This window comes from Eleutherodactylus coqui, chromosome 1 (genome assembly GCF_035609145.1).
Source record: "Eleutherodactylus coqui strain aEleCoq1 chromosome 1, aEleCoq1.hap1, whole genome shotgun sequence".
Taxonomy (NCBI): Eukaryota; Metazoa; Chordata; class Amphibia; order Anura; family Eleutherodactylidae; genus Eleutherodactylus; species Eleutherodactylus coqui.
The window spans coordinates 43421052-43434797 of NC_089837.1; the positions used below are offsets into that span (position 1 = coordinate 43421052).

Sequence of the window (13746 nt, forward strand, 5' to 3'; positions counted from 1 at the left end):
AGTAAGGCTTATATTTCAAGCTTTCCCCCGAAAATCATTGCTGCAGAGATTGCCTTTATCTCAATGCTTTTAATAGGCAGGCAGCAGCAATGGAATATAATCGCGGACCTCTGCTACAGCTATCACAGCTGTGGCAGGGGATTATTTCATCCCCGCTGGGAGTCCCATCACCACGGAACACTGTGCTGTCACAGTGTTCAGTGATGAGGGGACTCCCCGCGGGGATTAACGGACAGCACACAATGTCTTTAGGCGCAGCACAGACCTTACCAGCGCGCATTATAGACACACATGTCTTATCTTTTGCAAGTGCGAGTATTTTGCACCTCTAAAAAAATGGACATGTAAGCACAGCATTGGAAACCAATTGTTCTAATAGGTGCGCAAGCGGCCTTAAAATGTATGGATTTCATTTACGTTCAATATTTCTGTCTATCACACAAAACTCGGGCAAGTTTCTCATTCATGCGACCTAAAAGGTGGCATTTTGTAGTGAATACTAAGAAACCACTTGAATCTTAAATCTTTTTTCAGCATTTTTCATATTCCAAACAAGAATCCAGTTTCTTTGCTGAAATTGATTATAAAATGTTTTCCACATGTTGGAATCACAGCAGTTTCTTCTTTGTGTGAATTCTTTGATGATATCGAAAATTTGTATGAGTAGTAAAACATTTCCCACATTCTGAACATGACTTAACCCTCTCCCCTTTGTGAATTCCCTCATGTTTAACACGATCAGATTTCTCGATGAAACGTTTCCCTCATTCTAAACATGAAAATTGCTTCAGTCCTTTGTGAATTCTCAGATGTCTGGCAAGATCTGATTGTTGCATAAAAGATTTCCCGCATTCTGAACATGAATAAGGCCTCTCTCCTGTGTGAGTTCTTTGATGTATAGTAAGATTTGATTTCTTTGTAAAACATTTCCCACATTCTGAACATGAATAAGGCCTCTCTCCTGTGTGACTTCTCTGATGCATAGTAAGATTTGATTTCTGTATAAAACATTTCCCACATTCTGAACATGAATGAACCCTCTCCCCTGTGTGAATTCTCTCATGTACAACAAGATCAGATTTTAGGATGAAACATTTCCCACATTCTAAACATGAAAATTGCTTCAGTCTTTTGTGAATTCTCAGATGTCTGGCAAGATCTGATTTTTGCATAAAAGATTTCCCGCATTCTGAACATAAATAAGGCCTCTCTCCTGTGTGAATTCTCTGATGTATGCTAAGATTTGATTTCTTTGCAAAATATTTCCCACATTCTGAACATAAATATTGGTTCTCTCCTGTGTGACTTCTCTCATGTGCAATAAAGTGTGATCTATATGCAAAACATTGCCCACAGTGTGAACAAGAGTACTGCTTCTCCCCTGTGTGCACTCTAGTCTGTATAAAAAGACCTGATCTTTTTAAAATCTGTTTTCCACATTCACCACCCTGAAACTTTTTATCCCCTTTGTGAGTTGTAGGTGAGGTAACAATCTGTGATTGGTCAGGAGAAGGTTCCTCATGATTAGGGGGATTATATGACAGATCTGTACTGACAAGCTGTGATTGGTCAGGAGAAGGTTCCTCATGATTAGGGGAATTATATGACAGATCTGTACTGACAAACTGTGATTGGTCAGGAGAAAGTTCCTCATGATCAGGGGGATTACGTGACAGATCTGTACTGACAAGCAGTGATTGGTCAGGAGAAGGTTCCTCATGATTAGGGGGATTATATGACAGATCTGTACTGACAAGCTGTGGATGTACATGAAGGGTGATGAGGTTTTCTGCTGAAGAGCGCTGCATGATATCTTCATCTTCTACTTTATAATTACATGATAACATGAAGTTTCCTTCTGAGCTCTTAGGGGGATTATCTGTTAGGATAAAGCAAAAAAAAAGAATTTTGTGATTTTTATTTCTTTCAAATCACAAAAGTACAAAAACTTTCATCATTAACTTGTTTGCTTGGGCAAATGAGAATCATGAGATTCTCGTTACATTTAAAAGGGCCCTAACTTCTAAGGATGATGTTGAGCACAGTAGATGTGGCCAATGATTAGTTCCTCAGAGCTGTGTTACATTACCATCACTATCCATGCCGTAATCATTCAAGTAGATAAAACAATTCAAGTTTGGAGCCAACATCCACAAACAATGCCATGGTGGGTTTCCATGCCATCGTAATCCAGGACGCCATGGCACCTTCGTTGGAAACCACTGCTGTCAGGGCTCCTGCACACTTGCATTTTTCTTGCGCGTTTTTTTCCCGCGATATCGCTGCGTTTCTCTCACGCAATGGTCAATGGGACTTTCTAATGTTAAAAACGCATTGCACAAAAATTACAAAGCACCAACTTGCAATGCGTTTTTAACATTAGAAAGTCCCATTGACAATCGCGTGAAAAAAATGCAGCGATGTCGCATGAAAAAAGCGCAAGAAAAACTCAAGTGTGCAGGAGCCTTGACAGCAGTGGTTTCCAACGAAGGTGCCATGGCGTCCTGGATTACGATGGCATGGAAACCCACCATGGGTGCCACAACAGTCTAGCCTAGGTAGTCAGAATTAGCCACATTAGGGATTATTCGTTGCCAGCCATTAGCACTGCAGGAAGTGGGATGAGGGAAACTATGGCAGGCAAGGTCTGCCCACACTGCCTTTATTCTCCTTCCCAGGTCGCCTGTCATTGGTCAGGTTATACTTTGGACCATTAAGGTACCCATACACATTCAACAACTGTGGAAAGCCATTTCCACCAGATCCCTCACATGGATGAAAGTTCGTCTGGGTCAAGCATTCATGTGTTTAGAAAGGTAAGCTGCAGCCAGCAACTCTGATGCTGCCTTATCTCCCGAGAAACATCAGGATTGGGCTATGAAAATCAACGTCCCTAATTTTTCTCCAATATCATTAGTCAAAGGAGAATAAAGCCACACTGGACACAGACTTGTTCGCCTGCCAAACCCACCGTTCTCAGCACAGACACTTAAATGTATATCCTAATACATTTCTTATTGTAAATGATTAAAACATACAGAGCTCAGACTGACAAACATACATAAATCACACCTAATTACACACATGTACAGAGTGGGTTTTTATGGTGTATACGAGGGAGGGAGACCCAGTAGGAAATCGGGAAATTAAAGAGAGATCCCTACAAAAGCACACAAATACCCTTACAGACAGGAGTGGACCTCATGTCACTCTACCATTAATCAGGCTACTACATTCTGTGTAGTGTAATAATGTACATAGAGCTCCCTTCATCAAAACTCCACTGTGAATAATATAGGATGTAATCGAGCTCTACTCGAGTAACGAACCCCATTGACTATCCTTCTAGATCTAGAAAAGGAATCTGATGCACCAAATGGGGATGGTCCATTTACAACTCTCCTCTCATTGACATCTTTGAGAAGATAGTCCTTGCGGAATTAAAGAAACCCCCCCCCCCCTGTAACAACTTTTGTAATCTGTCTCGAACATAATTGGGCTCCCTAAAATCTGACTAACATTATCATCAAACCAGCTGATAAAGGGGGGGAGCACTGTGATCATAGATTGATCACATTACATTGAAATATGTAAGAACCTACAAGCAGGTGTCTACTTATCACACTTTGGATGGAGGTAAAGAGTCTGGCTGTATTAGCCCAAAAGAACAACAGTTTCGGCTCCCCTGTATTCCTAAGGTAGCCACCTTTTATGCACTCCGGAACATCCATAAGGGGTAAATCTGGTAGGTGGGTGGCCAATTGTATCAGAAATCGATAACCTGACACAAAATGCCAGCATCTACATTGATAGGATACTTCGCCCTTTTGTCACATTGTTGCCTTCATATGTCTGGGATACAACGGACGTATTAAGACATCTGGAGGAAATTAATATTGACGCTCAAGTATTGTTGGCAACACTCGATGTAGAAGCTCTTTGTAGTCCAATACTACATGAGGGCGGCCTCAAGGCTGTGGGCCACTTTTTGAACCAAAGAAGAAAACATTTTGTGAAACATAATGCACTTGTTGTGGATTTGCCCACATTTATTTTGACCCACAATTACTTCCTTTTTGACGGGCAGTACTTCCGCAGGGGTACGGCCATGGGTATGCCATGTGCCCCCTCTTATACCAACTGGGCTGGTGACAGGAAAAATTTGTGTTCTCTGAACTTGTCCTCTAACTGGACAGAAAACACACTACTATGGTTGCGGTTTATAGATGATATCGTCATGCTGTGGACGGGTGACTCACCCTCATTTCAGGCCTTGTTGATCACTTAAATATCAATTATCTAAATTTGAAGATTACATTTGACATTAGTGATACGGCCATACCATTTCTAGATATCCTGATATGGAAGGAAGAGGATGGTTCTCTGTCCACCAATAACCAATAGTTTACTTTCCTGGTCTAGTTTTCACCCCATCCATCTAAAAAGAGAAGTACCAAAAGGTCAATTTTTGAGACTTCTGAGGAATTGGTCCACAATTTCTGACTTTATAAAGGAAGGCACAAAGCTGTCAGATACATTTAGACAAAGAGGTTATCCTCCTCATTTGATCAAATAGGCCTTTCGGTTTGCTCGTGAACAGGATAGATCCACCCTTTTAGTTCTGCGTCAGTGCCACTCTACAGATACCTTGTGCATTATTGGTACATACGATACAGGAGTCACACAAGTCTACCAGATCCTACAACAGTTTTAGGGTATCCTTAGGGAGGATGTATTATTTCAGATCCTTCAGTGATTACTTTTAGGTGTGGCCGCAACATCCATGACCATGTAGTCAAAAGCCACCTTTTTCAACAGATGTCCGACCCTACATGGCTGGGGAAGCTGAGCACCGTTGGTACCTTTCCCTGCTCTGGCTGTGCAGCGTGTTGTTTTATCAACAAAAGTACTTTTTTTCAAAGTGCCCCTACCAACATCTCTTATAGCAATAGGGAGTTTATAAATTGACGCTCGTCAAATGTGATCTGTATGGCTACTTGCTCATGCCCACTAAACTACGCTGGCAAAACATCACAACAACTTAGGAGGAGGATTCTGGAACAGATAGGGAACATTAGTAATTATTGAGAAATTGTAGTACCAGTGTTTCTGATGGCGCAATGCGCCACACAGCTGTGCTACATGCTACATCCATCCTGATCCCCAGACATCACACACAGCTGTACTACATGCATGCTCATGGCGAGACATAACACACATAGCTCTACTACATGTATTGCATCCTCCGGACGTGCAACCTCAATAACATATACCAAAGGCACAACTGTGCAAAGGAAAGATAACACTATGGGGAATACTCTCCCTATAGTCCCCTAACCCGGGAGGGGGCCCTGCCTACTCGGCGGACCGATCGCTCTGACAAGTGCGAGCCCGCATGCGTGCCTGAGCCACTAACAAGTCCCTATCAGGGAGCCCTAGCACAAAATAGAAGCGAAACAGAAAACCAAACAAAACAGAAAAGAACTTAGCTTGCATGGAGAGCTTCCGCCAAGATGTGTTCCTCCGTCGCTGTCCAAATGCAACTGAAGTGATTGAACAGCACAGGAGATAGTGCTGGCATTGTTTAAATAGGAGCCAGGCTACTCAGCACCAGGTGCTAACTGACCTTACTCCTGCAGCTACCACACCCCTCAGCTCCCGGAGAAGCAAGGGCACACCCAAAACCTGGTCTGGCCTGCCAGCAAGGTGCAGGCCTCAGCATGGCTGCAACAACATGCATCCTGATTCCCACACATCACACACACAGTTGTGGTACATCCACAGCCATCCTGATTTCCAGACATCACCAGCACAGCAGATTCCTGATCATGTGATCGCTGACTCCACCCACACAGGTGATCACATGATGGTGACATCATTACAGGTCCTGGTAGCTGCTGTCGGCTTATCCAGTATTCTGTACTTTCTACCAAACTCCAGAATGGCTCCTCCCACAGCAGTGACATCACTGCAAGTCCTTCAGTCCGCTGGATCTCTGTGGTGGCGGTAGGTCGGTGTCACCTGTCAGGACTGCTGAGTTGTGTCTAAGATAAAGGCTTAATTGTATTCTCAATTTGTTATTTTTGTCCTCCCTTTCCAAGAGCCCTAACATTGTTCTTCTTCTGTCAGTCAGGCTCTGTGTTTTATGTACGCTATAGGACCTGTGATGATGTCACCAGGGGAGGAGCATGAAAAGCACCCACATACATACATACTAACGGATAAGCGGTTGTTTGTAGTTTGATTAGAAGGAATAAATTTATCCCAGTCACGAACCATATGTGGCAGTGTTGCCGAGGAGACACAACACAGATCAGGTTTCAAGCCATTTAGGGTGTGCGTACCTATGGAAGGAGGAGTAATATTGATGAAAGGCTCTTGCAATAAGAGGCCGCATGGATATATAGTCTGAATACGGTCCATCCATCTGGAATCAATGAGATGCTTTCTTTCAACTGCTTTTTTGAATGTACTTTCCAATTCCTAAGTTGGTATCTCTCATATCCTGGGCATACACTTTGTAGATTATATTTTTGATGTTTCTGTACAGCCTTGGCACAACTTTTGCCCATCTCTCTGTTCTATTTTTGATCTATATTCTGGATTAGGCTGGCAATAGGGAAGAGTAATTTTCCTTCTTACTTTTACTAATATGATATTATTTATTGAAGTCTACACCTATTTTATTTCTTGGTACATATTTTACCTTTATCTAGTCATCTACGTTTTCCTTTACCCCCCCCCCCCCCTCCCCACCATTGCTCAGTGTAGTTTCTTTTGCCCAAAATGTCTCCTTATTTTAATAACTGTGAAGTTTCTATTCATTCCAGTTTATATTCAAGAATGGACTTCTTATAGGTAATGGATGCTGTCATTGTACATATCCAGGGTTTTACTTTGGTTCTATTCCTTTACTATAGCATCTGCTTACTTGGACACATTTGTGTTTTTATGAGTAGTTGGTCAGTAAAGCATTAAGTAATAGTATATCCCATAATATTGGGAACCTTCTCCTGGCTTTTTCCTCCACTTCTATTATCTGGCTATAATCCTGTACGCTCGCCACATATCACGTGGGACTATAGACACCCGCCCAAGTAATTCTACGTCACACATCACGTGGGACGGTCTACACTTGCCCGCGTAAAAAGGAATATGTCCTCTGAACTCCTCCCTTCCTTTCAGCACTGGAGGACAGAGATACATTGCGCCGTCCGGACAGGGAGATCTTGGGACAGTAGTTGAGGCTCAGGTAGAGTGAAGGGGCCTGACTACATACCCCCGCCACTGCTATTGGGGACATGGCACTGCTGAACCGATGGATCAATGCATGCCGACAGTTGATCATCTCTGCTCCTGAGCGTACCTGTTGCCATGACTACTTAGTCCTGTGATTTTTGTGCTGGTTGTGCCTGCTGATTAATCTACGTCTTTGACTGGATTAAAGGGGATGGACCCACATAAGGGGAGGTACTAGGGGATACTATACTGATTTAGAGGACAGTTATCTCCCAGCAGCCTACCATCAAGGTTGCTGCTATCTCCACTGTTACTATCATACTACTTTAGCCTTCAGCTGGGCAGGGTCCTCTCACTTTGAGCAGATTTAGATCCCGCTGTGGGTCCTCTCACACTGAGCTTACCTTGTTGTCCCAAACAGGGAAGCTTTGTCTATTTACTAATAGTTCTGTGTAGTCTAGACTTCGTTGTCTTAAATGTAATTTGTTTGCTATCTACGCCACTTCTATTACGCCGAAAGCACATGGCCAGGGCAGATTTCGCATGCTCGGCGGGTGACCCCTGCATACCTGTCAGGATTTGTTCTCCTTTGTGCTGCGGATGTGCTAGGGTCACACCGGCACACATGTGCAATACAGATAATGCCGCGCCATCGCTTGGTGATGACGTGAATTCTGCGGCCCGACCGCAGTGACAGCTGTTGACGGGCCGCAGATCGGACCACTTCCATTGACTTCAATGGAAGCCATGCGCATTGAAAAAGAACATGCTCTGATTTTCCCTCCACGAGTGGAAAATTGCGATTGATTTCTGCTCCTCGACATGGAAAAGTGATTTTCCATAGCATGTTATGGGCAGTATTTGCTGTGAAATCCGGAGGTGGACGCCTACTCCAGATTCCACAACGGAAATATGCCCGTGTGCATTGGGCCTTATACCACTCTAGCTTCCATCTAGGTAGGGCCCTCTTGCATCTAGCTATTCTGGAGTTTGCTGTCCTAGGCATAGAAATTCTAACAACCTATCATTAGCCATGTATAGTCAAGACTCATTTTTGTTATTTAAGTAGGGATGTGTTCAAGCTCCGCCATAACAGTTTATTAAATACTAATATCCTAACATCTCGGATCAACTATCCCTATTAGCTCTGTCTGGCTAATTACAGCCCAGATTGTTCCAGTAAGAAAGCGATCATTTGCTGATTACTACCATTTTGGCCTCCTGCACTGGCAGCTAATTAAGAGAACCCCACTTATTACCACCTACTATGTTACCCTAGCTCCAAGCCTTGGTTTTAAGTGTGATTACGCGTGATTCTGTCTGGTTCCTGATGAATTATGCAAATAGGGAAATGTGTTGAACCATTAAATGAAATGAAATGAAATATAATCAAATTGATTATGAAAGTGAATGATCAAATGAATCATGTTTTTTGAACTAGAAAATCTATTTATGCTACTTATAGTGGAATGAATCATGAATCTATTTATGAAAGTGAATTAGGAAATAAATATTTGTGAATCCTAAAACGGGAATTTTTTCTTACCGATAATTCCCTTTCTGGAAGACATCATGACAGCATACGCTGGAGGTTGCTCACCTGCTGACCTGAAGGGACAGGAAGAGGCAGAATATAAAAAGCACCTCCCCTCCACCAACACCAGTGCGTTCCAAATGACCACAGTGACCAGTTACTTAACCAGAAGGTGTGTTTTTATTGACATCACACACCTCAGAAAACAAAGTTAAAGCATACACATTACCTCATGTGTTGGACAAACTAGGGTAACCATGTTGGTAAGGGGGGGAAAAAAGCCCGTATGCTGTCATGATGTCTTCCAGAAAGGGAATTATCGGTAAGAAAAAATTCCCGTTTTCCCCATGACATCATGACAGCATACGCTGGAGGAATACCAAATAAGTGGCATGGGCTTTTTAGGGAGGGATTACGGCTTGGAGCACCTTCCTACCGAAGGATGCGTCCTGACTATATTTAAAGTCCAGCCTATAATGTTTGATGAAAGTATGGCCTGAAGTCCATGTGGCTGCGTTACAGATTTGCTCAATCGATGCGTGCGCTCTCTCCGCCCAAGAGGATGCCACCGCTCTCGTTGAGTGGGCCTTCAATCCTTCTGGAGGGGGGATGCCCTTGGCCTTGTAAGCCTCCTGGATGGCTCTCCTGAGCCACCTGGCGATCGCATCTTTAGAAGCGGCCTTTCCTTTGGCCTGCCCCTGAAATTGAACGAAAAGTTTGTCAGACTTCCTGAAACTTTCTGTTGCCTCGAGGTACGCTAGTACCGCTCTTTTGACGTCTATATTATGGAGCTTTTGTTCTTTTGCATTTTTGAAATTTTGGCAAAAGGCTGGAATAACTATTGGTTGGCCCCTGTGGAAATCTGACAATACTTTAGGCTGGAAGGATGGGTCTAAAGAAAAAACTATTTTGTCCGGGTGGATAGTCATATATGGGGCCCTTCGTGAGAGGGCCTGGATTTCCCCCACGCGTCTGGCTGACGTAACTGCCACAAGCAGGGCTACCTTGTATGTCAGCCAGGCGATGGATAGATCCGTAATCGGTTCAAATGGGGGGTCGCATAAGGCCTGAAGGACTATGGTTAGATCCCAGGGTGGTGCCGTGGCCCGTGTGAATGGATGTAATCTGCTCGCCCCTCTAAGAAATCTCCTAATCCACCTGTGCTCCGCTAGCGCGAGATCGAAGAATGCCCCCAAGGCCGCAATTTGGACTTTGAGCGTATTCGGACTCAAACCTTTATCCAGGCCCGCCTGGAGAAAATCTAAGAAGTGGCGTAGATAGCAAACAAATTACATTTAAGACAACGAAATCTAAGATTTTTTCCAGACTTTGGAGTAGATTTTGTGTGTCGAGGGTTTAAGGCACTCGCTAATGGTGGAAATAACCTTAGGGGAAAGACCCTTTCCTAGGAACTTTACCCGCTCAAGCTCCAGGCCGTAAGCCTGAACTTGTGAACTTCCGGGTAAAGAAGAGGGCCCTGCGACAGTAGGTCCGGTCTTGTTGGAAGGTGGAAGGGCTCTCCCACTGACAGGGATCTCAGGAGGGGGAACCACGGTCTTTTGGGCCAATATGGTGCTACAAAAATTACTGTTAGGGTTGACTGCAGTAATTTCCTTAGCAGAAGCGGGATTACTGCACATCTTCCTCCACCTGCATGGTCCTGCGTACTGCTTTTAGCAGTTGATCCATGTCCGCGGTAGAGAAAAGATATTTCTTGTCCTCCTGCGTCACTTCCCCGTCAAAATCCACATTTTCCGCTATGTCGGAGTCAGACTCAGACACCGCCGGAACCGACCTGCGTGTAACCCCGGAAGGTCCAGGTTGGAGGTCTGAGAGGGAGGACTGCACTTCTTCTCGGACAACTGACCGAATTTCGGCCATAAGGGAAGTTTTTTCCTCCTGCATAATTTTCGCGGAGCAGGTAGCGCATAACGTTTTGGTGCAGGAGTCGTCAAGTTTGGTTAGACATACTGGACATTTTTTACTCCTGCGTCTAGCCTCCCTCGGTTTTTGAGTATCCCTGTCCTGTAAGACAAGGGAAACTCTGTTAGTCGGGAAGTGTATGTAGTGCAGGTGTAGGTTGGTCCACTGGACCACTTACAGTTAGGAGGGTCTCTGGGTCCTCTCTGGTCGACATCTTGCGCCTTGCAGGAACGCTTCCTGTGTTTAGGATCGTTCCTTAGCGTGGAGAAACACCACCAGCTGATGCAGGGGCAGCAGATTTTTGAATTTGGCGCCGGCCGCGCCAGGCCACGCCCCCTTTGCGGAGCGTCTGACGTCACCGCGCTGTATCCGAAGCCACGCCCCCTGGAGCGCTCCTGTCGGCCCTGGACCCGGAGATGGCGGCCGCCGCCGTAATGACGGCCGCAGTGGTGCCGGCAGCCCGTACTTGGACCCCGGCCCACCGGAGATGGCGGCCGCCGCCCGAAATGACGGCCGCAGTGGTGCCGGCAACCCGTACTTGGGCCCCGGCCCACGCAGTCCCCGGAAAGCTCCCAGATGGGGTCCTTCCCACTGGGTTTGCCGGGGCTGCCCGAAAGATCCACGCCGCCGCTTCGCCGGTAAGTCCTCCTCCGGCATGGGACAGCGTTGCTGGAGTTCTGCCGCTGCTGTCCTGAAGGGACAGGAAAAACACTGGTGTTGGTGGAGGGGAGGTGCTTTTTATATTCTGCCTCTTCCTGTCCCTTCAGGTCAGCAGGTGAGCAACCTCCAGCGTATGCTGTCATGATGTCATGGGGAAAAGTTATTAATATTAGTCACAGTGGAGTTTTGATGAAGGGAACGCTATTTACTATAGAGGTGCACTACAGAGAAAGACCTGTAGGGGGCAACAGACAGGCATTCTGGTGCCTGAGAAAAGGGAAAACGCCCATAGGCGTGGTCAGGAAGTTGGATATGAGTAAATTCCTGCTACACCCAGGGAGATGTTGGCTGAGAGAGCCAGAGAGACGGCTCAGTGCAGCTGGGAGGGCTGCTAGCCCAGGGTCTGGTGCAGACCAGAAAGGCAGGGTTGACCACCCTAACCTCAATACCCAGGTGGGGTGTGTATATGAACTTTATGTTTTACTGAAATACGTTATATGGACTCTGTTTACGTTGTTTGTGCTGTGAATAAAGACTGACAGGAGCCAGGTTTAAAGAAAATCCACGTCTCCAGAGAGTGTTTCTACATGGCTGGGGCCCATTCCGGTCTGGAAGTTGGCGATCCGCAGGCAAGTAGACCCCAGCTTGCCACAGTACATTATTACACTACGCATAATGTAGTAGCCTGATTAATGGTAGAGTGAGATGAGGTCCGTTCCTGTCTATCAGGTAATGCGTTATCCTGAGATCTTCTACGGACAGATTGACTTCCGACTCTCATATTTTGTATTTACCGATATCACAGACGAGGTTCGGACTGACTGCTATCTGTGTGCTTTTGTAGGGATCTCTCTATCACTTCCTGATTACCTACTGGGTCTCCCTCCCTCGTATAAACCATAAAAACCCACTCTGTGCAGGTGTGTAATTAGGGGTGATTTATGTAGGTTTCTGGCAGTCTGAGCCCGTACGGTTTAATTATATACAATAACGAATATACCTTTCAAGTGTCTGTACTGTGAAGGGCGATGAGGGTCATTAACCTTTTCTGCTTCAGTGAAACACCGTTATCAGCGGGTTCCTTACAACTAAAGTCTAATGTGTATGGGGGGGCCCGTAGTATGATTGTTGTCCACTAAAGTGCCCGAAAGTCATCCCAGAGATTATGGTTCCTGTTCTTCCACACAGAAGCGATAATCACTTAGTGCAGGGAGGCGGAGCAGGTTGGGGATCGCTTCCAGCCGCCCCCCTCCATTCACAGCCGACAGGCAGTCTATCATAGATGAACGATTGTCTGATTACATAGGCCGGCTATGGTTTGATTTTTATGCCTGCATAAAGTGAACAACGAACGATAAGCTAATGAATTGCCATTCGTCATTCATTCGCTGGCAGCGTTTACACTGAATGATTATTGTTCAGTTTCGCACAATCCAGCTATAAACTTAATGATAATTGTTCCGTGTAAAAGCCCCCTTAGACACAAACCGTTCACAGCATTTGGTTCTGATAAAAAATGCATCTGATAGTCTGAAAAATATGACAAATACATTTGTTTATTTTCTCCACTACATATGTAAATCTCTTCTTACCTTGTGATATTGGAGGCTGGTGGTTCTCCATCATGATGTCCTTGTACAGATCCTTGTGTCCTTCTAAATACTCCCACTCCTCCATGGAGAAATAGACAGCGACATCCTGACACCTTATAGGAACCTGACAACACAATGATACCGTCATTACCCAGACTCCTCTAGTGCTGTTACTGTATAATTTCCCAGCATTCCCGGCAGTGTCACCTCTCCAGTCAGCAGCTCAGAGATCTTGTTGGTGAGTTCTAGGATCCTCTGCTCATGTATAGGTAAGTCAGGAGGAGCCTCTGTGATGGGGCTCTGGCTCCTGCTCCATCCTCCTGACTCATGGAGATGGCTGTTGGGAGTCGTACCGTCACCCGATGTCTTCACTATTATGTAATCCTGTGTATGGAGAGAAACATGTAGAGGACTGAACCCGATGTTCAGTAGAAAGTGGGAGATTGTGATCCCACTGTATAGAGTTCTACATGGGAGACTAGATGGACCATGTGTTCTCCTTCCGACACCAATATTTAACGTGTCTATATAGATGTCAACTTAGTGGCAAATATCAAAGTCTGTGATCCTGCTGGTTCCTGGCTGCCCTTTCCTCCTCATCACAAGGAGCCTACTTCCCATTCTCATTGCTCCTACAACATTACTATTAGCTCATTGGTTCCCACCATACAGAACTGACCATATTGGTGGCCGATCTTCACATTTTCTGCTGTTCAGTTCTTTAGTTCTCCCTCACTTGGAAGGTCTGGAAGCCGTTATACCGGACACTGGATTGTTTCTATTACTTCCTAGAAAGGA

The 13746-nt window shown here is 45.1% G+C and overlaps 1 protein-coding gene and 1 pseudogene across 1 annotated transcript; both read right to left on the reverse strand.

The window, feature by feature from the left end:
• The window catches only part of LOC136615389 (zinc finger protein 850-like), a 304670-nt pseudogene that overhangs the window by 119469 nt on the left and 171455 nt on the right, over positions 1-13746 (reverse strand).
• Positions 393-13114, reverse strand: LOC136608281 (zinc finger protein 586-like). The gene is made up of 2 exons (XM_066589098.1): positions 12949-13114; positions 393-1879 (listed from the first exon to the last, which is right to left on the reverse strand). Exons 1-2 carry the CDS (start codon positions 13094-13096, stop codon positions 765-767), a joined length of 1263 nt encoding a protein of 420 aa, XP_066445195.1. The 5' UTR covers positions 13097-13114; the 3' UTR covers positions 393-764.

Bases quoted from the DNA above. Each gene is read 5' to 3' on its own strand.
- LOC136608281 (XM_066589098.1), bottom strand. From the start codon at position 13,096: ATGACGGTATCATTGTGTTGTCAGGTTCCTATAAGGTGTCAGGATGTC. The intron at 1,880-12,948 runs GTAAGAAGAGAT...TTATCCTAACAG, and splicing joins CCAGCCTCCAATATCACAAG to ATAATCCCCCTAAGAGCTCA.